At 37.5% G+C, this 25,634-nt stretch overlaps 1 protein-coding gene across 1 annotated transcript in view; it reads left to right on the forward strand.

Moving 5' to 3' along the window:
* The window catches only part of cntnap2a (contactin associated protein 2a), a 471,866-nt gene extending 447,735 nt beyond the window's left edge, over nucleotides 1-24,131 (forward strand). Inside the window, exons 22-24 of the mRNA XM_041244554.1 lie at nucleotides 15,715-15,945; nucleotides 21,009-21,083; nucleotides 23,688-24,131. Coding sequence (XP_041100488.1) covers nucleotides 15,715-15,945; nucleotides 21,009-21,083; nucleotides 23,688-23,887 — 506 coding nt within the window. The 3' untranslated portion in view covers nucleotides 23,888-24,131. The remainder of the gene's footprint in view (nucleotides 1-15,714; nucleotides 15,946-21,008; nucleotides 21,084-23,687) is intronic.
* Nucleotides 24,132-25,634: the final 1,503 nt, after the last annotated feature.

Genomic DNA, 25,634 nt, shown 5'->3' on the forward strand with positions numbered 1-25,634 from the left:
ACACACACACACACAGTCGGGCTCTTCACTCAGCAGCCTCGAACTGACTGGCTACGTTCCTTAAATACCCTGCACCTGGCTCTAATTTACAATTACCACCAGGTGCAGGGGATTACTAAACAATAAAACAATTAAACAGTTAGCCCAATAACACCCAAATGTGCATTCTCACATGTTTTTAGCAGGGAAGGATTTTAACCCCCTCCCTGCTATCTCACTATATATATATATATATATATATATATATATATATATATATATATATATATATATATATATAGATAGATAGATAGATAGATAGATAGATAGATAGATAGATAGATAGATAGATAGATAGCAAATAGGAACGGAAACCATCGGGAGTGGTACAGGTGACATGAGATCATTATGATCTCAGATAGTAATACTTTGCAAGCTTGTGCACATGCAGCTAATGAAATAAGAAGCAGTCACATCCAGACTGCTGGCATTGCTCATATTCTAGTGTTCAGCTCCCATGGGGACCAGGCCTGCTAGTCAAGGTGAGTCATTTGGAATTCAATGCTATTTGAAGGGCAGAAGCCAGAAATATCTTTGCAGTTGAGCTGCTGTGGGAATCCAGACTTCCAAGGAGGGTGGAGGCACAGAGATGTGGTACTAGGGCTCTGCAGATAGTGTACACTGGATGAGATAAATTGCTTGAAAGCCAGTAGAAAAGAGGGCTGGGTGATGCACCAGGCACACTAGCTTTTCACACCTTTGTTTGAATAATTCTCAGGGTCACAAGTGAAATGAGGAGTCTTTTAGTCTTTACTTTTTTTTAATATGTAAATTCAAGATATGCAACATTTCAAATACATATACAACAGAAGTGTCCAAACCTGGTCCTGGAGAGCCCCGATCCTGCAGGTTTTATAGGTGTCTTTACATCATCAGTAACTAAAGATTTGAAACACATGTTAATATTGATTAATTAAGCCAATAATTGGTTCAATTACGTAACTAAGAGCTCGGTTGAAATGAAAATCAGAAGACCCTGTAGCTCTCCAGGACCAGGGTTGGAGACCCCTGATCTACAGCAATAAACTACTGCATCCTGGTACTTTGGTCATGTGATCTGGTTGCAGCTACTCCATTCCATTCCAAGACTTAGTTTCAACCAGGTCCTTAATTATGTATTGATCATTAATTAATTAACCGGCTGGAACAAACACCTGCAATGGACAAGAAGTGCCAAGGTCCCCTTATTCTTCAGCCAGTACTGTAGTTTTCAACCGTGGTCCTCAAGTACCCACAACAGTCCAGGTTACAGTTTGAACCATTTCCCTTTTTTTCTATTTTTAGTTTACATTGCAATCTGGTGATGAACAGAAAAAAAAAAATCACCATAACTACACACTGTTTAAAATCTTGCACTGATGTTTTATGTGCACTGGAAAACAATGCATGTTTAAAACAAATCATTAGTTCCTCGTTGACTAAAAAAAAAAATTAAAAAACATGAACTGTGGAGAGGGTTAGAATCTGTGTTTTTGAACCATTTCTGTAAGAGAATCAAAAACATTTAAATTTCAGTGCAAAATGATTAATTACTGTACCTAATTTCCTCTCTACTTACAGTTGAGAAAGGATAAAGCTTAATGCATATTAAATCAAACTAGTCCTTGCTGTAGTGCAAAGGATTAATTCTTAAAGGGTACATAAGGACCTTATTATTTTATTATGCTACAACATGTAAACATGTAACACAATAAAATAAAATGTTATTTCAGCCCTGCTGTCTGGAATTAGTTGATTGATAACTCATTTTTTAATTAAGTTAACAATGCTGTTTGTGTTTTATTGGAGGTGTGGGGAGTAGGAACATAGTTGTTTGTTTGATTGATTGTAAGAGTTTAGCACTAGAATTACTTTGAACAGGATTGTTTGCTTCTCAACTGCGGTAAGATGTAAGGGCAATTCCTTACAATAGGTGGGATTTTTTATAATGAATTCACATATGCCTAATACACATGTGTGATTGAGATTATTTATGTTTAAACAGTTTTTGTGTTTCATTATTATGCGTTGCATGTTATTTATTTCTCTGTTCTTTTCTTTCAGTGCATAGATGGTCTAGGATGAATTTGCATTACAAAAGTAACAGAAAGCTTTTTGTTTTTTGTTGAAAGCGCACAGTGTGAATGTTCTTTCTGTCTGTTTTAAGATTAGCTATTGCAGCCAGTGGTATGTTGCACTGCTATTGGAAAACTAACATTTACTTGTACGTGGTGGTACTAAAAGTAATTGTGACACCATTTTAGGAAACATTTCAGGATTTTGACTTTGTGTGAACTGTTCCTACTCATGTAACCACAGAAAACAGAATTAATTAGCAAATTCATTTTTATTTTTTTATTTTTTTCAAGGAATTGTCCTGAACATTGAGAATCAGGGCTAATGTGATTAGATTTTTTTCCAGGTCTATAACCCAGAAGAGTCGCAGATTAAGTTTTAGTCTTTGATATTGGTTTTGATATGATATAATTTATAAGATAAATGCTCATCTGGATTGTGTTTTCTTAAACTTTTACGTTCTGTGCCTAAACGGTATAAGGCAGGATAATGTTATTCAGTTTGGCCAAGCTCATTTAAATATTTAGTTGTGATGCATAATTACCATGCTTTCCAATCAGGCTTTGAAAGTGTAAAGTCTGCTGGGAAATCAAGACCATTGATCATACTGCTGGAGAATCAAACCACAGCTGGTGTGTTTATAAATCAACTGCTGCTTCTTTCACTGCTCTTATAAACACTCGCTCACACCTGAAAGGATTTTATGAACCGCAAACTTGATTAATCTAAATAGACTATTTAAAAAAAAAAAAAAAAAAAATCAGTCCTCATTAAAACATTGCTTACAACAGTCCTTAGTTTTGTAAATGGGGTGAGACTGACTTCATAATTGATGCAGATATTTATTCTATGATTCTCTTGGGTACCATACCTGCTACATTTTAACCTGTTTTGTCATTTTTACCCTGCTCTCAAACTAATATCTTAGAAACCATTAAGGGACACACCGTTTGCGTAGCAAAGCTAGGATTGCATCGAACATATGCAATAAGCACCTTATTTCAGTCCCAGTTCAATGTAGGATTTTAAATAAACATTGTATGATTATTTAAACAGATGAAATATGACTGATGGCCATGTGACTTTTTAGGTTTCAGCTGAATTGCCTCGGCACTCTTTGAGATATGTCCTTCATATTTGCTACACTGCTGTATTTTAAAATTATTTTATTGATGTTTCATTACCTGCATATTTTATCTCACTTATTCTATATCACTTTGGGGTTACCCCAGAGACAAGCAGAATATGATGGCTGGTGGTGAATGTCATAATATTCACTAACTAGTTTATTAGGGCTGCTTCTGTTACAAAGGTAAGCATGGAGTTTGAGTTGAGTACTCGTCCCTCTAGCTACCTATTGCATAACACACATGATCAAGCAAGTTTGGCTCAATTAATCAAATTCTAAACCACCAGTTTATTAGTCAAGCATATGCAGGAAGACAAAACAGGGAATATATAAAACTGCATTTACAAAGCAGGGTATTTTTTATTTTTTATCCAAGAATTTCAGGTAGAGTATTCAGAGTACTGCTTCCCAATTCAAAATACAGATTATATTGGTAAGACGGGCATTTGAAACAGATTTTCCATAAACCATTCTCAAGCACAATGTTATATTCTGAGAGCTGACAAAGCTGAGATTTGTATAGCTCAATACCCTTTGTGACTGTTGAAAGCCATGTCTCTTCAGAAGAGGAATGTCAGCTTGGGTTGAAATAGATTCAGCCTAATTAATTCTATTAGCTGCAGTTACAACGCCCAAATACTCTCATTCACACCTATTATCTTGAAGGCCATTATAAAGATTAGTGTGGTATTGTATTACTAACCTCTATGCTGAGCCCCCTCTCTATAGATATTGCATTGAAAACAGTGTCTTTTGTTGTTTCGTCTTGGAGAATGGCATGGGGATGAATGGTCATTAAAATGTGAACACGTATGTGATATAACCTACTATGTGCATTAATTATGTTCTGCTGTAAATTGCGTTTTGACAAGATTAAATTGGCTTTTTACACTGGAGCACCACTGAGCCAAACGTGATTAAAGGTCCCCAGGTTTTTAAATGAATGTTCATCTTGGCTTCAGAAATATTTTCAGTTGTGAAACGGCCTTCTCCTCCTTTTTGTTCTATAGAGTAACGCTGCTTTCTTTTCTAGTTAGAAACTATGCTTAAAGGTTTAATATCAAGACTTTGCCACCGAGAGCAGTTGTATTGCAATGTTCTACAACTGCTTAGGCCAGTCTAGAGAGAAAGTAAATAACTGATAAAACAATTTCACAATTATATTTCCTATCAAGACCTTTCATACAGCCTGGTATTTGGAAAACTAAATTATGCTTAAATGTAAATGCTAATGCCTTTAATTTTCACTGACAGTTTTTAGAAGAGCCACTGAACTTGGAATACAGAAGTGCACTTCAAAATGTTTGATATTCCACAAATGTACTTGATGATGTTAAAGTCTACAGTTCCAGTACCCAAGAGGGGAGGGCTGGGAGGGGGATATAAAAATGCAAAGGATAAAACTAAAGGGAAGACTGTGGATGACAGATGTATCTGAATTAGCTTGTGCTCAACTGAATGGTCCAGCAGTTTCTGTGGACAGGTTTGCTATACAAGGTTGTGGGTTTCATCACCATGGGAACATGTTATAGCCTAGATGGAAGATGGAATTGGGCACCTCTTCTGCAAGAAATTTTTGTAGGCTATTTATTTATTTATTTATTTTATGAAAAGCTAAATTGCTTCATTCTCAATGCATGAAATAAAATTAACTTCTTCTGTATTGCAATACTGTTAGAACAAATAAATGTCTAGTCCATGATGTGATTAAGATGGATTACATTATAATGTTTAACTAATTGTTTGGCATTGACTGAAAAAAAAATCTCTTATGGGATTATTATACAATTCTGATATGATTTAAATCATTAATCCTCCTTGCTTTGGTTTCATGGAGGGGGTGTGATATCCAAACACAAACTGAAAAGCAACCATGTCATGCCTGCTTTTAATATATGATATGATATGAAATGGTACAGTGAAGTAGTCCGTTTTGTACCTCTAACTTTATGCCACTAAAGCGCTCCTCATTAATTTTTTTCTTTGTGAGAAACTCGACATCTAGCAAGTTTTCACCAATGCCAGCATTTCATTGTTTTTTTTTTTTTTGCACCCCTCCTGTCGTTTTCAATGCTAAATGTCTAGGTGAGCCCACACTTGGGTTCCAGTGTTTAGCTTATGTTTAATTTCTCTGGAATGTAATGTACATTTGTACATAGTTTATTTTTTATTTTTCCACCGTACCTGGTCTTTAGTCAGTAAAGGTACCTGTAATGAACAGTGAAATGCAGATATAGTGTGGGGATAAAAATAAATCTTGCACATTTGCAGTAATGTATACAGTACACAAATATAACGGTGGGGATGTTATGTGCTGTTATCTGCTTAAACAAGTAAATTGATAATTAAATAGATCAGCAGTTATAGCCCTGGGTGAGGCTGTAGTACTTGATACTTGATAGTACTAGATTCATGTTCAGCAGCCCTGCAGTGATGCTTTGTCATTCTGAGTTGAACTCAGTCCTTGGCGCACTGTAAAACATTTCCTTTGAGAAGACATTTAAAAACCCCAGCAGTTTCTCTCTTTTTTTTAGCTGCTTTAAGACCCATCTGGTGTGTGTTTTTTAAATACATTTTACTACTGTTTGAAATGCACGGTTCGAGAGTCCTGCTCATCTCTATAACCCGCTTACCAATCAGAAGGACTGAGCTGAGCATTAAGAGGACACCTTTGTTCCAGATGTTAAGTCAATCGTTAATGTAGATTTAAGATAAAAATTCATACAAATTTAGATTTTATATTTGACCTACAGTACTAATCTTATTATGCACCTTAAATAAAATAAAAGGCAAATCAGATTTCTGCTCTTGTAATTTGACTTCTGTCACTCAATTTGATTTTCTGTTTGTTAAAATCTTAAATTGCAAACAGATTTTCTGAAACAAGATTAAATGAATGGACAACTTTTTGAATCCATTGATTTATCTTTTTAACTTGACATCCGCAAATGATTTTTCTATCAAATCTGAGCCCTAACCATATTTAGTGCCCCAATGGTTTTACCGTAAAATTGTCTGTATATGTCCCATAATGAAGAACATGCTGAAGAACTGCAGAATGAGATGGTAAGATAATTAACGTTTTTACACTGTACTGTACTAAAAAGTAGCAAAACACAAGCAAGTGGGATACATTATAGAATCATTTTCTATTACTGTTGATTTAAACATCAGAAGTCTACTTTGTTTATATAAAAAGTAGTTACATTTTTTTTGCCGTTTTTTAAAAAACAAAAAAAAATCTTGACTTCACCATTTTCTTATATTTGTCGCAAGAAGAAATTACTTTGGCACATCACGCTGCAGCTACCAGAGGAGGCCTGAGAAAGCAGTTGACTTAAAGCCACCGCATACTCGACTGACTCAATAAGATTATGTCGTGTCGGGTCAGTTTTGTGTGCAGCTGAAACCGACACGATGCATCACGATGTCTGAAAACCCGCCGACGAGAAACCGACACTGCAAAATCGTCAGTCTAGCGTGCGATGGCCTTTCAATGTATTCTGTTAAGACATCCATAATGCCACGATGTCTGTTGGGTTCATAGCTTCAGCTTTATGCTCTTCTGTTTCCACTCGTGTTTGGCAGTTGGTGGTTGTTTCTATTATGCAATGTTTTCTGATGATTGTTATTCGGTATCTTCACAAGCAGGCGCAGACTTCGTTTATATTAAGGTTACTCCGTATTCAGAATATGAATTCCTTCTCGGAGTAGTGTTGCATGTGTGAGCCACAGTTACAAAATCATTTGAATGTTGCAAAAATCCAACCTGAAATGCAGTACAGCCTAAAAAAAAAAAAGTGACCTTGACTTTTTTAAATTATTTTGTGAAAATCCATGAACAAATGGGGTTGCAGTTTATACAGTAACTTTTTTAGTTTATCCATTTTAAAACATGTATGCATTGGAATTGAGAATAAAAAGCAGACTGATGCATTCCAGTACAGCCACAGGTGCACAGGGCCTGCAGGCACTCTCACTGAGCTCTTCTTACTGCTGTAAATCAACAGGACCCATCAATACCCACACCAGCTCCTCGAATGAAACAATAGCCTTTGTTATATAGTGTTGGATTCAGTTTCTGGAAACGAATATAAGTGAATGTATTCCCACGGTTCTGGCAAAATTACTGTATAAGTTACCAGAACATGACTTAGCTCTGTGACTTGGATGAATTCATGTGAATACACAGGCTAGACTCCTGGTCTGGATCCATGCTCCAGGATTTCCCAGATTGTTATGAACCAGAGCTGCCTGGACTGTAGCATGCTGGTAGCATTCTAAGCGTAGAATCAGTGTTGGTAGGCAGTAGCAACAGCAGCAGTAACACTGGAGGAGCCTGGGATTTTTGTGTGCTGCAAGTGAGGGGGGGGGGTCTCCTGCAAAGGAACAAAAAAGCAGCAGTGACCTAGCTGCAGTACAAAAGGAGACGAGGGGAGCATTCGTGAGGGAATTGCTGTACCTGCAAGCATCACACCCAAAGGTAACGCTGCTGTTTTGTTGTTTTTATTATTTGATTAAATGTTGCTGTTGCCTATTATCCTTTTAACCAGCCACCTGGAAACAAGTTGGTCTTTTGAATTAAGAAAATAAAGAGTTACTATTGGATTTTTTTTAAATTCTGAAGCAGCTAGACGCCTGTCAGTTTTCCTTGGAATTGTTTAAACAATGAGGACAAATTATACAGTCATGTGCATTTGCCTAATCTCTGCCACAAGCATGCCCTTCATAAAATTGGCACCCGAATTCAGACTAGAGTTTCTGTCCACAGTGTCTCTTCTATTTATATCGTCTCTGTGCACAGTTGTGTTGCCTTTCTGGGCTGTGAGTTTAGTCCAGTGAGTGGAAGCAGGTGGAATCATTGCCTCTGCAGTGGGAGGGCACCACAAGGACAGTGCTGTCACCTGGCTTCGAGATTGCAACAAGTGTGAGGGTTCTGGGTGTGTAAAGGAACATCATCTTGGAGTGCTAGTGTTTTATAATTTGGAGATTTAAAATAGTACTTTGTATCAGCTGTTGATATGCAACACTCTCATATCTTTGCCCGGTGAAGACCTTCATTAATGTATGCAGCATGGTGCAGTGATTATGAAACGATTAACCCCTCTCCCTTCATGCTTCTGTTTTAAAACCAAATAAAGGGCAGACCAGGGAGACATCGATCTTTGCAAATAGCAGTAAAGTACGTAACAGAAATGCAGAATTAGCAATTGCTGGTGTGTTTCTTTGAGCATTTAGTGCTCCGTTTAACTGTAAAATTGGCTTTAGAAGTGGCTCTGCCATCTTTTTTCTGTTTGTAACCTCTAGCTTATGGGTTACCATGGAAACCCCACCATTACAACCCACCCCCCTCCCAAAATCATCTGTCTTATTAGGGTCAGCACTGTTTACAATAGCTTGTCTAAATTATTCATCATGTACGATTGGACCACTTGGAGGGGAAGTAAATGGTAGTTGAGAAAAAAAAATTGGTTCTAATAAAGAAAGTATTGACACAATTTTGTTTCCGTTTTTAAAAATTCCATAAATGCTTATTGTAATTTTTTTTATTCAGCCCCTTCGTTGTGCTGATGGGAGCACTGACAGGCTACAGGGGCGAACAAAACAGTAACAGCAGCTCTGTTCCCCATAAGGTTATGGGTTCAATACTTCCTGGGGATAAGTTGTGCATTCTACACTGACCCCAGCATCATTTGTGTGTCATATGGAGGAGACTGTCTGTCTGCATTATTTGTGGTATTGGAGAGAAACAGACCTATTGTGATTGACTTTTTGTTGTTGTAGAATGAAATTATGTTAGCCAAATTTGATTGTAATGATTAATACAGATGTGTGGTCAAAATGTTTGTCTAATGTATCACAGTGGTAATACTGTAGTTTCTGTTAGTAAACAGACATTCTAAATGAGGTGTTCATTTATACCATTTTAAAAATCGTATTAATTGATGATCAGGAACAAGTTGTTTTATAAATAGGAAGCTTTGCCAAATGAAACTTCTATTTTGTATGTATCGGATGTCCACTGGGTGTAACAGGCATTGTCCTCCTAACCAGATCTAAAAATTGGGACTCATCTGCCTTCTTTAACTCCAAGCCCCTTCCTCTGTTGTTTTTAAGAGCAGGGTTATGTACCTCAGTGCAATGATATGATATTAAAGAAAGAAGTTGTCATTCTATAACCTTGATTGTGAAATTGCATACACAAACGATATGACTACCAAAGCACCTCCCTGTTCTTTGTTGTTTTTTTTTTTTCCTCTATGGTGGTCTTATCCACAAGCCTACAGAAAAGGAAAGATCCAGTCCTTTTAACAGGAAGACCTGGATTCAGAGTGACATTTTTGTAATAAGCTAACATTTTGTAACATGGAACAGATACTGTATTATAGACATACATAATATACTGCAATGCGTACTAGAATAGAGATTTTCTTTCATGAAGCAGAAAAAGGTCTAGTACATACTGTGTTTCTCAGGTTAAAGGAAATCTCCGATCCATTTAATATAGATATACTATCTCTTACATGTCATAAAGAGACTCGGAATTAGAGGGCGATTCCGCTGCCAGAGATGAGCTGTACAGATCAATCAGAACTGCAAATTGCACAATTCCTGTCTTGATTTTCAAAAATGTGTTTTTGTAGCTATAAAGTAATACTGCAGTTGATTAATTTTGTTATAGTTTAAAAACCAGTATAATGGATTCACCCTGGCACAAGGAAGGGTTCAACCTGCATGCAAGCTGACTGATGTAAATTCAGTTTGCCATGCTTACGCTAAACGTTTGCCATGGTTAATTATGTTTTTACCATATTTTGTTGTAGATTACTGTTCTTTTATTTTCATGGTATATTTCTTAGTTGGGCTATCCTGTAATCCAGTAAACAATTTTGATGGGAAAAGTCTCTGTTCAACAAGGCCACAATTGCAGTGGCTGTTAAGCTTTGCGTGAATGCTGTATAGATGCTTGGATCCAGAGGCACTCCAGGGTTTGCTGCTAACAACATAGCATGCTTCCCATACCCCCCCCCAGAGCTATGGCATTGCTCCCAGAGAGAGTAAACATGTTTTATTTGTATTTATTTATTTATTAAATTTAGTTGTTTCCAATCATTTTTACCCTAGTTTTTCTCCCCAATTTGGAATCGCCAATTGTGGTGTTATTGATCCCAGTTCACCACTGCAACCCCCCTGTGACTTGAGAAAACTGAGGCTGAAACACATGTCCTCCGAAAGGGGTTCCTACCAAGCCGTCATTTTTCACACTGCGGATCCACAGCGAAGCCATTAGATCTATAGTGCCAGCGGAGAACACAGATCTGAATGGCTCCACTGCAGACCTGCAGGCACCCTATCAGCCACTGGGGTTGCTGATGCACGGTGAACCATGGATTGCCCTGCCGACCAAAGCCTTCCCTACCTGGCCGGAGCTCTGCCAATTGTGCGCTGCCCCCTGGGAACCCCCAGTCACGGTCGGCAATGACATAGCCTGGATTTGAAAAACATTAAATTCATCTTGCAGTTTATACACTTCTCTTTTGCATAATGTTTAAGGATTTAAACAATGGTATCATTGAAATCAGTACTGTAGTTTATACCAGCTGAATAGACTATGTTCAAAGGAAAGCTGAGATCTTTAGGTATCTTTAGTATTCCTTGGTAATGAGTTCTTGGAAACCTTTTCTCTTTACCTGCTTATTTTAATCAACTATTCTGAATAGGCTGTAATCTGTCAGCAGAATGCTGGACAAAAGGAGCAATAGGCTGATGGCTCTATTTAATTGGCTTTCTTTTTTACACAGATTTGCATCCTAAGGTTTGCTGAGCTTGAAAACTAGTCTCTTTTTTATGATTTATTATGCTGTTGAGTTTCATGTAATGTTGCCAGGTAGCAGACTATAATTACAGTTGACAACCTTGGTAATCCATTATTATTATGAACACCAGTGCTAAGCAACAATGGTGTCTGTTAATCAACTCTAACCAAATTTGTACCAAATGTATTTATTTAACCAAGATAGAACCCTTGGGATATAGCCTACATCTCATTTCAAGAGGTCCTCTTAACAGTAAGATAATGGAATGTTGGATCCATCTGTAGTAGTACAGTATGTATTGAGCCTAATCTCTTAATGCTGAACAAGTAAATGTGGAATTTCTGTATTTGCATCTTGTTGCCTTCCTGAAGAACCCCAGAGTCAATATACCATCTGTCTATGACCTTTTGATGCCTGCTTAAGTGATTTAAGGCAAACCGAGTAGCATGGAGTTTGTCACCATTTGTGAAAAGACAATAAAGATCATGTAAATAACTTGCATTGGCTGTGAAGGTTTACAAAAAACATATCCAATTACAACTTTCACCCTGTAATCTGTCCTAATCTAACACTAGTGTGGCACCTCCTGCATCTGTTTTGTTTAGGCTAACGAATTTTTAAAAATGGATCAATTTAACCTGGTTCCAGGACTAAAATATCTTTAAATTGTGTCATGTGTTCCTGTTCAGGGGATTTATGGGGTCATTTTTAATTTTTTTTTTTTCATTTCACTGCAAAATAAATGTAACTTATCCACTCAAGGAAGAAACTGTGCTGCTAATACCATATCCACTCTGTAGACACCCTTGTCTTGAGTTGGCCGCTAGGCATAATTTAATTCCTCGGCTGACAGAGCATCCATATGGATGACCCATGTAACGACCAATGGCAGGTAAGTGCATCACCACTATTTGCATGTGTAGGAGCTAAAAGTACATGGTGCTACCATTCCAGTAGCTCTTATCTCCTATGTATTGACATTGCTTTGCACATCTTTTCTTATTTGAAAGATGCTCACATTGTTAAATGTATGTTTTATTTTTAAAGTTTTGTTATGGCATTTTCTTTGCACTCTTTTTCCATGCAGCACTTCCCCTTGAAGGAATGCTTCTGGGAGTTTGAGTCCATGTAGGAAAAAATGGAGCATTTTTATTTCATTATTTTTAAATAATGACACTTCCTGAGCATGCATAGATAGATAGATATTGTAACAATGGGTACTCTGTTACACAGAGGCTGAGGTCAAACAACTCGGGCGTCCAGGTTTTTTTAATAATATTTACAGTTGTTGCAGTGGTAGGTGGCTACCACTAGGGTACCAGCAATGGTAGTCCTAGTGCGGGAGGACATACACACAAGTGTACATTAAATACAAAATGCAAACCATACATTTAAATAGATTTCTGTGGGATTACAATCCTCTTTGTAAACCCTAGAACCTCTGTATACACAGCTGTTCCTTTGGTTCCTCACCCTGGCTATACACAGTCCTACAGGATCTCTGCAGATTTCACAGTCCTTCCTCTTCGGCTTGTGGAGAACAAAGACTCTTTCTTTCTTTTTTATATAGCACCTTTCATAGTGGACGACCATAACAAAGCTCTTTACAAGATACAAGACTAGGGTGTGTGAACTATGCATCAGCTGCAGAGTCACTTAGCCTGGCCAGGATAATCTTTTCAAAGCCTGTTCATCTCATTTCTAATTGCACCAGAGGATAATCAGGCAATTGCAGCATATCCTTACAAATACAATAATGCCTACTTTGTCAGATATTGAGCATCCAATCTCAAATTAGCATCTTACTGAAAACAACACTTAAGTCTGTCACTGTAGGTTATCTATCTTATTGAGGAATGCACCTTTTAGTTTGTGTTCAGCTCATTGCTGTCACTGCTAAGGACTGTTAAGAAATGTGTTTTAAATTTGGAACAGGCTTTTACTTCAGAAGTTTAAAAAGAAAGGTATCAACTTCATGTGCAGTTATTGTGACTGGTTATGAGGTTTGTTTTGGTTCTTAAAAATAAGAAGTCAATCTTCAGGTAGTCTTTAATCAACACAGTTTAAGGAGCAAACCACCTCCTCGAGACAGTACATAATGCAATCACATTATATTTCAGACATTGATATACTGGTCAGGTTACACCCCCCAGGTAGTGGGAATCTTTAATCCAAACCAATGACCAAATTAGCCTCCCCCCCCCACTCCTTTCTTGGGGTTGTGCCAGCCGAAGCTGTCTGTCTGAGAACCGGGTTTAGTTGGGTTTGATCCTGATTAGCACCTATGCTTAAAATCTGCTTATAAAGTAGAAACAGCACTTTGAAAACAAGGGTCATCCACTAGAGGTCGAAGGGGCTCTTTGAACCACAAAAGAACCAATCTGTTATCCTAATTCCAAGATAAGCAGGCACATTTTGTGCAAGATTATAGAGACAGAGAGAGAGAGCCTTAATGATATAGCCCTTTTCTGCCATCTAAAGGAGTACATACAAATGATTATAATTTATATAAAACCTTACAAGGTAGAATGAAGGCTTTTAGTATATTAGTGTGCTAATGGGCTGTGCTTGGTGTTTCTGGCTGTGTGATTTGTACCTCCTGGGAGCTGAATTTGACTCTAGACTTTAAACTGTAATGTTGGGGAAACTAGACTTGGACTGTTTTTGTTTTTTTTGGTGGGGGACTGACCCAATTGATTAGTTTATTTGTGATCATATATATGGATATATATATATATATATATATATATATATATATATATATATATATATATATATATATATATATATATATATATATATATATATATATATATATATTTTATTTTTTTTTTTTTTTTTTTTTTACAGGACTTAAAAATAGATTTTTTAAAATAGTTCTAATGATTTTTAAATGTGCAATGAGAAATAAAATATTACAATGGATTGGAACTGTTCAATGAGATGCCCTCCCGCTGTTGGAATAGTTGTTTAAAGTCCGAGGATGTCATTTGACAGGTGGCAAATATCAGTACTGAACCTTGCTTGTGCTGAAGCAGCCTTCCAAACTGGGGGGGGGGGGGGGGGGGGGTGTAATTCAAAATGCAGGCTTGAATTCTGAAAGCGACTACTGTTAATCCCAGGCTGAGGCCTAGTCAGTACTGTACAGCATGGCCTGATCCCTTTGAAACGTAAAGGTGGATGGGAAGTAACTGGGCAGATAATTACATTTTTTCAAAGGGGATTTAAACTTTTTGAAAAGTAGTCCCAGTTAAATCCAAGGTGTGCTGAATTCTCTATAGTCCAGCAATTGGCTTGCAGAGCACCATAATGAATCCCAGCTTTGGTTTCTGCTAACATTTGTGTCCCAAAACCAATTTAAATCAATCAGAAAAGCACTTGAACATTTCTGTGGAATACTCTCCAAGAAAAAAGATTGTGAGGTCAGCCCAGTATAGATTTCTTTTCCTGACACCCAAATCCGTGAATTTAAAACTGAGAGCTACCATGGTCAAACTGGTCACCACTGGATTGCCCTGCTTGAAACTAATGTCTTGAGTAATTTTGTGCACTGGTGCACACCAATTTTGCGCACTCAGGAAAAAGATGCATCTACTATACAGTATGCTATTAAGCAGTACATATTGTCGTCCACTTATGTTATCCTTGCTATTGGAGTTTCCAGTTGTTGCCAGTTTTCTGAAGTGATGTAGAATCAGTGACCTCCTGGGCATGGTTTCTGTTGCTGTGCTTAAAGCATTAGTTAGGCTTAACTAGAAACACCTTCTAAGATTTTAAAGACTTCAATCATGTTCCCCCTAATTCTTCTTTGTTCTTGATAATGGATTCAGTTCTTTCAGCTTGTCTTTGTAGCTCATTCCTTTAAACCCTGGGATTAGCGTGGTTGCTCTTTGCTGGACTCTCTCCAGAGTCGCACGCAAGACATGAATAAAAAACAGGATTTATTAACCTTTTCCTGGATCAATTTTATTGATTTTATTTTACCTACGTATTGGCTGTTATCAAAAAGCAGTCACTCCAAATAGAAGTGTTCTCTTTTGAAAATTGCAAAATGCTCTCATACTTATTGATTTTGATCGATAGCATTGTCCCAGCTTTTTAAATGTTACTTGATTGTTAAAGTATTTCAGCTTTCTGGCAGGTTTGTAAACCTCCTGTGACATTGTAAATGCATGTAAAAAGCAACCGCAGAACCTAGACAATCCGCTAGAGGGAAGATGATTGCCAGGTCTCAAGTCCTGTCAAGTGATTCCGGGGGGGTTAAATAATTTCTTATGTCGAGATGATCATTTTATTTGATGATCACGAAATAATGGAATGTTTTTCTCCTGATCACATGATCATTTGTCAATCGCTTCCATTTTCTCGAGATCCTGAGATGGTTGTCTCACAATCATGAGAAAACAAATTGGTTTTCTCAAGTTTTGTGTTTTTTCTCTTTTGCGTTAGCTTCAAGGAGCCACTGTAGAATTGGAACAGCTGTTAAATTCTGTTTAAGAAAGCAAAAATGGGGGAGCTCTAGGATTGATGGCATCATCAGGGCATAGAATATTTATTGCAAACATCACCCTGTTACAACCTTCCCCCCTACAGTAAGCGTGGTTGTGTAGTCATTAGGTTAATATTGGGGGAATAGCTGCACTCAAATTACTTCTCTTTTATAATTTGTTTCAGAAACTGGAGAAATCGACCCAGTTATAATCCAGAAGTACAACACACCAGGTTTCTCTGGCTGTCTGTCAAGAGTGCAGTTCAACCAGATCTCACCGCTAAAGGCTGCCTTGAGGTCTCGCATCCCCTCTCCTGTCGGCGTCCAAGGACAACTGGTGGAATCCAACTGTGGGGCCTCCCCTCTGACCATTCCTCCAATGTCGGCCGCCACTGATCCCTGGCGTCTAGACTCGGGTAAGGTAGAAAAATCATAAAATACAGTGCGTTTGTGTAGAAAGATACATACAAGCCCAAAAGAGTAACAGATAAAAATCCTGGACCTGGGCGACCCATACAGGAATATCCTTTGCTTTGGAAGTTGACGATCACTTCTGGGATTTGGTTCTAATTAGACCAAGGCCTGTTTTTTTTTTTTTTTCAAAATTTGGAATCAGAAAGCTGTTTAACTGTCACTGCTAAAATCCAAAATAATTCTGCATGCTGTCTAATTTGAATCATTTCTAAAATGTATTTATTGAAAAGTGGAAACCACCTTTTTATTATAAGAAATATGAGTTGTTTTTCATTGCCATTTGTTACAAAATCCAATACAAAAGAGGTGCTGACCATAAGGAACTTTTATATATTAATGTCTTTGCAGAGTTAAATAGTCAACAGCAATGACATATAAACCATGTATACTTTGATAGATGACTGTCATCAAGATGAGGTTGGTCGCACACTCAAAAATCTCTTTTAGACTTGACTGCAGGGGTGCCTAACTTTGTTTAAAAGTGGGGGAAAACATAAAGCAGAACTGGTGAGTGAAGCGAACTGACATTATTTTTTTCTAAGAAGCTCTGATGAACCTTTTTTACTGTTCAATCTTTTTCAAGTTACTATTTTTTGTAATAGTAAATCCACAAAATTGGACGAGAGTTTTCAGCATAAAATGAATAAAAGCATTTATTGAGTACCAACACAAGTAGCACCAAATAACCCAGTTCCAGTGGCAGATCTGCACAATGCTGTACAGAACCTGTGATTCCAACATGCTTCTTATTAAAGGGAAGTGTTAAACAAATAACATGTTAAAATATTCCTTGATCTGCTTTGCTAAATGTAGTGCTGGATGCGAGAGGATGTTTTTCACGTTTTGTTGTTGGACATTGCTGAGCTCAGTTATCGCGGTGAACCCAGCTGCTATGAGACTTTTGGAAAGTAAACACGGGGCAATGCTTGGAAAGTGGAAACAATAAACACCCGCCCTCCACATGGCAATGCTTTATGCTAATTGGTTGAAACACTAAATGCCAGCCCTCACACAGCAATTCTAATTGGTTGAAATGGCCAATTCATGACAATAGCTCAGGCACTGCAGATCAACCATACACTGCTCATACGTTACCAAGATACAGTTGTGAGTTCGGCCAGCATCCACTTCCTGCAACCTTAGGCATCAAAGTAAATAAGTAAATAAAAATTGATGCTCCAAGTTTGTGAAATGTATCTGCCCCAGACCGATGGGGTCGATGATATACTGAGTAAGAGATTTCAGTATATTGTGAGCTACATTGGTAAATTAAATATTGAGTCACCATTTTTATCAATCAGCATTGATTTCTAAACGTTTCAGTCATTCAGGGACATAATATACTTAAATGCTTATTATAATGTATATATATATATATATATATATATATATATATATATATATATATATATATATATATATATATATATATATATATATATATATTGAATTTAAATTATTAGTAAGTACACATGTTTTGATATAAAAGTATGTAATGGAAAAAATGTTTTAACTAAAGTAAAATCAGGCTTATGTGATTCTGAAATGCCATTTTAAAAATTGGTGGGAATAGAACTTGTTCATGGCCCCACAACAACATTAACCTTAACATTAACTTTTTAGTTGAAAACCTTAACATTATTAAATTTGTATTAACAAATTTGCATTACTTCCTTAACTTTTTTCTCTTAATGGCCTTATTCTCTTTTAGTTCAGATATGTTTGGTGAGCAATAAAATATTTGTCTATATTTAAGTATTAATATTTTCTGCAGTCGTCTCTCCTGACTACCTGCTGAGATCACATTCACTTAACAACGTTTTTCTTACTGTTGGCTAACATTAGCAATGGTGCAGGCCTTGGGTCAAACTAATATGTTCGTGTAGGGAGAATTTATTTATTCTAAACCTTTTAAAGACAAACCAATGCCAAACACAACAAGGTATAATACATATATAATGTGTAAAAACTAAATAGTTTGATCCCCCCATATTTAAAGTGTGGGGGGGCACATGCCCCTTCTTCCTCATGGGTTAGGCACCTATGCTTGACCGCTAATATTATGCATCAGATTCTTAATACATTTGTTTTAAAAACTTTATTTAGTGAAACAAAACAAGAAACAAACACAATGTGTTGTGACAGTGTGTCTTCATCGGGTGTTGCAGCAATTGTCGTTCCATACAACAGTGAATAATTCAGTAAACTATATAATCATATTGCTTCTGAAGAGCATTACTCCATGTTAAATACTGGAAATGTGTAAATGCTGTGTTTATTATTATTATTGTCATCATTTATAGCTGAAATGTGTTATGGGTAATTGTCTTTTACTTAATTATCCATAATATATATATATTAATATATATATATATATATATATATATTATATATATATATATATATATATATATATATATATATGTGTGTGTATATGTATGTGTGTGTTTGCTTGTCATTAATAAAGGAGGGGGGTTGGTGAAATGCAAGGCTGTCTTGCTAATTTCCTGTATATGGAGATTTTTCTGGATTTAACAGTGGATATGACTCCTGTTTACTTGGCTAGAGCAGAGGATTAAAAGGCAATGATATTATTGCATTTAGCTGATCTGCTTATTGATCCCAGCTCAATCTGAGATGCATAGCCAAGTAGCCGACTGTGGCAGGAAATCTGTAGCTGCAACCGCTCTACTTGAAACACTATCCCTCTGTATTGCTGAGAGTGCTGTCTACACTGTAATCTATACTTCCATTAGAAATAAGGTGGCATTCCAAACGAAGCTGGGGATGGAGGCAGGGGGGGGGGGGCAGGTTGTTTGATTTTGTTTTTTTTGTTTGTTTTTTTTATGATGGAGATTCAATATAAGTAGTTTTATTTAAATTGCCTGCAGTGGTGATTTTTGTTTTAAATTCAGGCTTGCCGTCCTTTTGACTATATAGTGCATTACAAGTAGACTTCTGTTTTTATTTATTTCAATTTTCAGTGCTTATTTTTAGCTTCTTTCAAGTTATATGTAAATCTTTTTTTCCCAGTGCTTTTGCTTTTCTATGAAAGCGTCTTAGTGCCAATTTAAAAAAATAAAAAATAAATCGTATTTCCTATGCAGGACTGTATCTCATACGTAGGAGAATTTTTTTTTTTTTTTTTTTTTTTTTTTTTTAATTGGCACTAGGACACTTCCGTACTTTTTATATACTGTATGAAATTATTACTTTCATTTCTTTCTGTCAATATGTATCGTAACTTGACAGTACTTGCACACTTCAACAGTACCTTCTTTCCTTTGTCTTCCACAACAAAATCCTTATGGTCATGGACATAGTCTTCTGAGGTTGTTATGGGGTTAGGCTTTCTTTTACATTTCAGCACAATTTGCAATTCTGTTAAATTCCATGAGCGTGTAAATACTATACTATCGAACTGTAATCTAGCTTTAACTCTCACGTGCAAGAACATCTCGTTTTAAATCTTGCAAGTGTGTTACAATCCTCCAATAGAAATGTAGGAATGTGTTGCCACTCAATAGTTGGGGGGGGGGGGGGGGGGGGGGCGTTTAATTATTCAGAACGAATCAATGGGAATCGGGGACGTTGCCTAACTGTCTGTATTTTATTTATTTCACCGGGAATAGGGTGGAATCAATGTGAATTTAGTAATCATTTCCAGTGTTTTATTGGTTATACACACTTTTTTTTTTTTTGTATCGGCTGATTGTATCTGTTTTAAAACCAAAAATCAGAAACCCCAATTATAAGCTATCACTAGGCGGCAACCTTAATGTGTCTGCAGTGCACTCTCAGCTTTCCCTAGGAAGACTTGATTACCCTGCTCATGTTTAAGCCCATCCTTATTCATGAAATAACTAATACTCTAAGAATATTTTCATACTGTCAATATCCCTAGATTTAATATTTTACACATGTTTTACACATGTATCTCATGTAGGGGTATTGATGCCCATTACAAAGCAGTTTGGGCCATTCTGGCTTTTACTTATAAGCTTAATTGCCCATACCTATGCAAACTATTGTGAGGAATACATCAAGTGGGACAGATTTAAGCTTGCAGCGGAAGCTGGAATGCCTGCTGTACAATTTCCATCCCTGTGCTTTAAAGGTTTGTGATGTAACGTCGTACTGTCGGGAGTACTACAGCCCTGTCCACGCTGCATAACCATTCTCAAGCACCTCTCTGGAAATTAGTTTTGTTTTAGTTAAATAATTCTTACATGGTTTGTCTTTGGTTCCAGTTTCTGACTGCACAAAAAGCAGTCCTTATGAAAAGTTTCACATTAATGCAGTCCTTATGAAAAGTTTCACATTAATAGTATTATTTGGTCATCCAAACAAAGCAGACACAGCGAAAGCAGTCTGATTGTGTGTGTTCAAGACAGTAATTGACTCCAATCTGTGCAAAAAATAAATCAAAAGTGCCAGTTAAGAGTTGTTTTGTGAACATTGTCTGAAAATACTGCAGCAATTGAACACAAACCGTGACTACTGGAAATAACTACTGAACTGACCTGTCCGCAGGCTGATCAAGATCCCTGTTGAATTTCTTCTAAATGCATCGACTGCTATTTAAATGTATTCTAAGTTAGCTAACTGCAAGTTTAAGGTTTGTCAAGCATGTTTTAAATAGTTTTGGACGTCAACAGCATCTGTCAATACATGGTTTATTTCCCCTGGAAGTTTAAAAGACCAAAATAACTTGGACTGTAAATTTCCTGACACCTATGCAACCCTATTCGGGGAACGGAACCTAAAACACCACTGTAAAAAAACATGAAAATGAATGTTGGAGTTCCGAGTCCTGTGTTACAAGTAATGGAGCCCCATCTAACTCCACAAAATGCTTCTGACCTCTAACAGAGGAAGTGAAAATTGTCTAAATTAAAATGCAACAATCGAGGCTTTTGTTTGGTTGTTACAACATTAATAGATGTATAATATTGTCAGGAATAATACTTTTGTCTGTGTTTGTGTTCTTTTTTCATTTTTGTAGCGAGTGCTGATTCCCCCTTTAATGAAGAAAGGGTGATACCAGGTGGAGTGAACAGAAACTCTGCAATAATTGGAGGTAGGTGACATGTTAAAGATTGTGGTCTTTTAGAAGCCAGCTAAAATTTGCAAAAATATTCAGGATATTCCAGGACACATTCAGAGTACTTGTTGGTTTGTTTTAATAATGTTTACTTGGGTGTCATATTGCTACCGGCAACCATCACCTCTCCAACCAGACATGCAGTATATGGGAATAATAGAATGACTTGTAGTGACTGCCATATTTCAGTAGCAATTTTAACTGATTTCTGGGCCAGTCTTTCATTCTTTTACAGAGAACTTAGGTTTACTGTCTACAGTCATTCTCCCCAGTGATTGACCATCTAACCTCCTGAATTCATAGTTGTCACCAATAACCAGTGGATGTGAGCATTTGATAGAGATTCTTTCCTCATTCAGATTCGTAAAATACATTTTTTTATTTTTGTAAGGCTGAACACACACCTTTCTCCATACAGTTTCTTAGCAATTACAGACGACCAGATGAAGCAATCAAAAGTGTGTTTATGTGTGTGTGTGTGTATGAACAAAAATATATAAGTATATAAGTTACAGTTCATCTAAGGAAATCAGTCAATTGGAATAAATTCATTAGGTCCTAATCTATGGATTTCACATGACTGGGAATACAGATATGCATCTGTTGGTCACAGATACCTTAAAAAAAAAGGGGCGTGGATCAGAAAACCAGTCAGTATCTGGTGTGACCACCTTTTGCCTCATGCAGCGCGACACATCTCCTTCGCATAGAGTTGATCAGGCTGTTGATTGTGGCCTGTGGAATGTTGTCCAACTCCTCTTCAATGGCTGTTTGAAGTTGCTGGATATTGGTGGGAACTGGAACACCCTGCCGTACACGTCGATCCAGAGCATCCCAAACATGCACAATGGGTGACATGTCTGGTGAGTATGCAGGCCATGAAAGAAGTGGGACATTTTCAGCTTCCAGGAATTGTGTACAGATCTTTGCAACATAGGGCCGTGCATTATCATGCTGAAACATGAGGTGATGGCAGCGGATGAATGGCATGACATTGGGCCTCAGGATCTCGTCACGGTATCTCTGTGCATTCAAATTCCCATCGATATCCCTTCGATATGCCCATACTATAACCCCACTGCCACCATGGGGCACTCTGTTGACAACGTTGACGTCAGCAAACCGCTCGCCTACACGACGCCATACACGCTGTCTGTCATCTGCACAGTACAGTTGAAATCGGGATTCATCCGTGAAGAGCACACTTCTCCAGCGTGCCAGTGGCCATCGAAGGTGAGCATTTGCCCACTGAAGTCGGTTACAACGCCGAACTGCAGTCAGATCAAGACCCTGGTGAGGATGATGAGCACACAGATGAGCTTCCCTGAGACGGTTTCTGACAGTTTGTGCAGAAATTCTTCGGTTGTGCAAACCCACAGTTTCATCAGCTGTCTGGGTAGATGGTCTCAGACGATCCCGCAGGTGAAGAAGCCAGATGTGGAGGTCCTGGGCTGGCATGGTTACACGTTGTCTGCAGTTGTGAGGCCGGTTGGATGTACTGCCAAATTCTTTAAAACGACGTTGGAGGCGGCTTATGGTAGAGAAATGAACATTCAATTCGCTGGCAACAGCTCTGGTGGACATTCTTGCAGTTGACATGCCAATTGCACGCTCCCTCAAAACTTGAGACGTCTGTGGCATTGTGTTGTGTGACAAAACTGCACATTTTAGAGTGGCCCTTTATTGTCCCCAGCACAAGGTGCACCTGTGTAATGATCATGCTGTTTAATCAGTTTCTGATATGCTACACCTGTCAGGTGGATGGATTATCTTGGCAAAGGAGAAATACTTAACTAACAGGGATATAAACAAATTTGTGCACAAACAATAAGCTTTTTGTGCGTATGGAAAATTTCTGGGATCTTATTTCAGCTCATGAAACATGGGACCAACACTTTACATGTTGCATTTTTATTTTTGTTCAGTGTGTGTGTGTGTGTGTGTGTGTGTGTGTGTGTGTGTGTGTGTATATATATATATAATATATATATATTTCAATTTTAGTCCACTCTCTAGTAATTCAGTATGAGGTGCACCATAAAGCCAAGAGGAGACTTTCACTGTATCATCTGGCATTGTCTGACTATAGCTTGCTGTGTCTCATCTTTTCAAGATCACAAAAAAATGTAAAGAAAAAAATACTCCCTCAGTGGCTCACCTAGTAGTGCCATGTGGGGTGCATGAGGAGTCCTGCAAACGTGGTATGAATCCTGCCCACTCCAAGTTGCTGATCTTGGCCGTTGATCCACAGGGAGCCCTTATCTTTGCACTCCTGTAGGTTGAGAGGAAAAACACAGAGCTATTTGCAGCCACTATAGTCAAGCCTCCCAACGAGTCCAGGTAGAGACTTTCAGGAGGCTGGGCCTTTGAGAAATAGATGTTACAAAGCTACTGAATCCTGGAGACAGGTTTCAGCAGGTGAAAAGAAGCACGAGAGCTGGTAGCCAGCGATCTTCTGTCCTTTTTTTAAAGCAACTTTTCAGATAATGGGGCATCTAGTTTAGGGTTAATAAGGCTGTCAGCCACTGACTTCAGGCTGTTCTTGTGATAAGGCGTCTTCTCTTTTTCTCTCCCCTGTAGGTGTCATTGCAGTTGTGATCTTCACCATTCTGTGCACCCTGGTTTTCCTGATCCGCTACATGTTCCGCCACAAGGGGACCTACCACACCAACGAGGCCAAGGGGGCGGAGTCTGCTGACACCGCTGATGCTGCCATCATGGGCAACGACCCAAACTTCACAGAAACCATTGACGAGAGCAAAAAGGAATGGTTCATCTGACGGGACATTGATGGGGGGAGGGGGGATGGGGGGGTTATTTGAAAAGCATTGTACTCTAAGCAGTTTTGGCACAATAATGAAGATCAGCACAAGCGACAGTCGACAAACAATCTGTACTCACCCCTAAAGATTTGACATTGTTTTTGGGAGTTTAAGTAGTCAATATGTGTGTGTGTATATTTATATCCATTTTGAAATCTGGAAACACATCATTATTTCTATTGTTTTACTTTTAAAACAAGTGGGGAAATTATTATTATTATTATTATTATTATTATTATTATTATTATTATTATTATTATTATATTTTATTTTTTACAAAAAACAAACTTCCTTAAGCTTCCAAACAAAATATTTAAGAAAGTATAGAAGTACATAGTGTACAAGAAACAATGTATGCCAAATGCCCTGTGTAAATAATTTTATTTAAATCATACTACATGTAAAAAAAAAAAAAATAGATTTACTTTACAAAAACAAATGACATTTAGATTGTATTTAAAAGCTATAGCAGGTGTAAGTGAGTGGAGAAATATGGCATGCTACAAGATGCAGGTAATAGCCCTTTGTTCGTTGCACAGTTGCGTTTTTTTATGTGAATTGTTTTTAAGTGAAAAATATTGTACACCTTTTTAGTTGCCAAATATTTAGCTTTGTGCAAATTGAGTTACCAAATACTCAGCTTTATCATAGGTAATAAAATACTGCCCTGTTTTTATAATTTATAGCACTTCATGGGGTCTATATAAAAACAAAAGTGTTGCTTTGCTAACTACCAGACTTTTTATATATATTTTTTATGAATACACATTTTTCATAAACAAATAAAAAGATGAAGCCACAGAGTAAATTCTAGTCCTTTACCGTGTAAACCAATCGGGCCCGTTGCCCTAAATATGAGCATACTCAGTCAGCTCCTGGTGTGTGGGTTAGGGCCAGGAGAGGGCGGCCAATATTGCCAAATAGATGGTCAAACTAGCAGGAATGGCATGTGCGAAATAACAGTATATGAGCAAAGTATTGATTTGTATTTCTATAAGAATAACATGGCCCCAGTAGGAATCCTACTGCAACCCTCTACCCTCATTTCATTACATTGGTCTTCTAAATGAGCCATCGGATGTCAGCTGACATCCTGTTGGCCATCATTCTAGTTTCTTTAGGTACGCACCCCTGAACATGTGCCCTTTAGAAATCAACTCGTCTAATGGAATTTCTTTCCAAAGAAGTGTTGATTTGTAAATTGTGATGACGTTATCATTCACTTCTCACAGTTAAATAAAGTGACACATCTTGGTGTCTGGTTGGCATTGTCCTATTCCTCCCTGCGTTAATGCTTTGATGAAACAGTGCCACTTGTGTTTTGTTTTGCTTTTGTATTTTTTAGCCCTTGCAAGATGCGTCTCCTCATCCACTAAACTTACTGTCGTTAAAGATACATCCAAATATTTTTTTCCGTAGTAACCTGATTTCCATTTAATCATACAGCTGCAATGCTGGGACAGAAAAAAATAATACAATAAAAAAAACATTCATAGAAATATATTATCATACAACCAAACTATCCCAGCACTAACAAAACATGGCCCAGCTCTTTTTACTGATTTTTTCGAATAATATTGGCCCCTAAACACCTTGCAATCCATGTCCTTGACCAAGGTGTCCTCTACAGTACATGTCTTTAATTCCTAATACACTAGTAGTCCATCTGCTCAGCAGTGAACTGTTGTTGCGCATATCTGCTTAT

This window comes from Polyodon spathula, chromosome 3 (genome assembly GCF_017654505.1).
Source record: "Polyodon spathula isolate WHYD16114869_AA chromosome 3, ASM1765450v1, whole genome shotgun sequence".
Lineage (NCBI taxonomy): Eukaryota > Metazoa > Chordata > Actinopteri > Acipenseriformes > Polyodontidae > Polyodon > Polyodon spathula.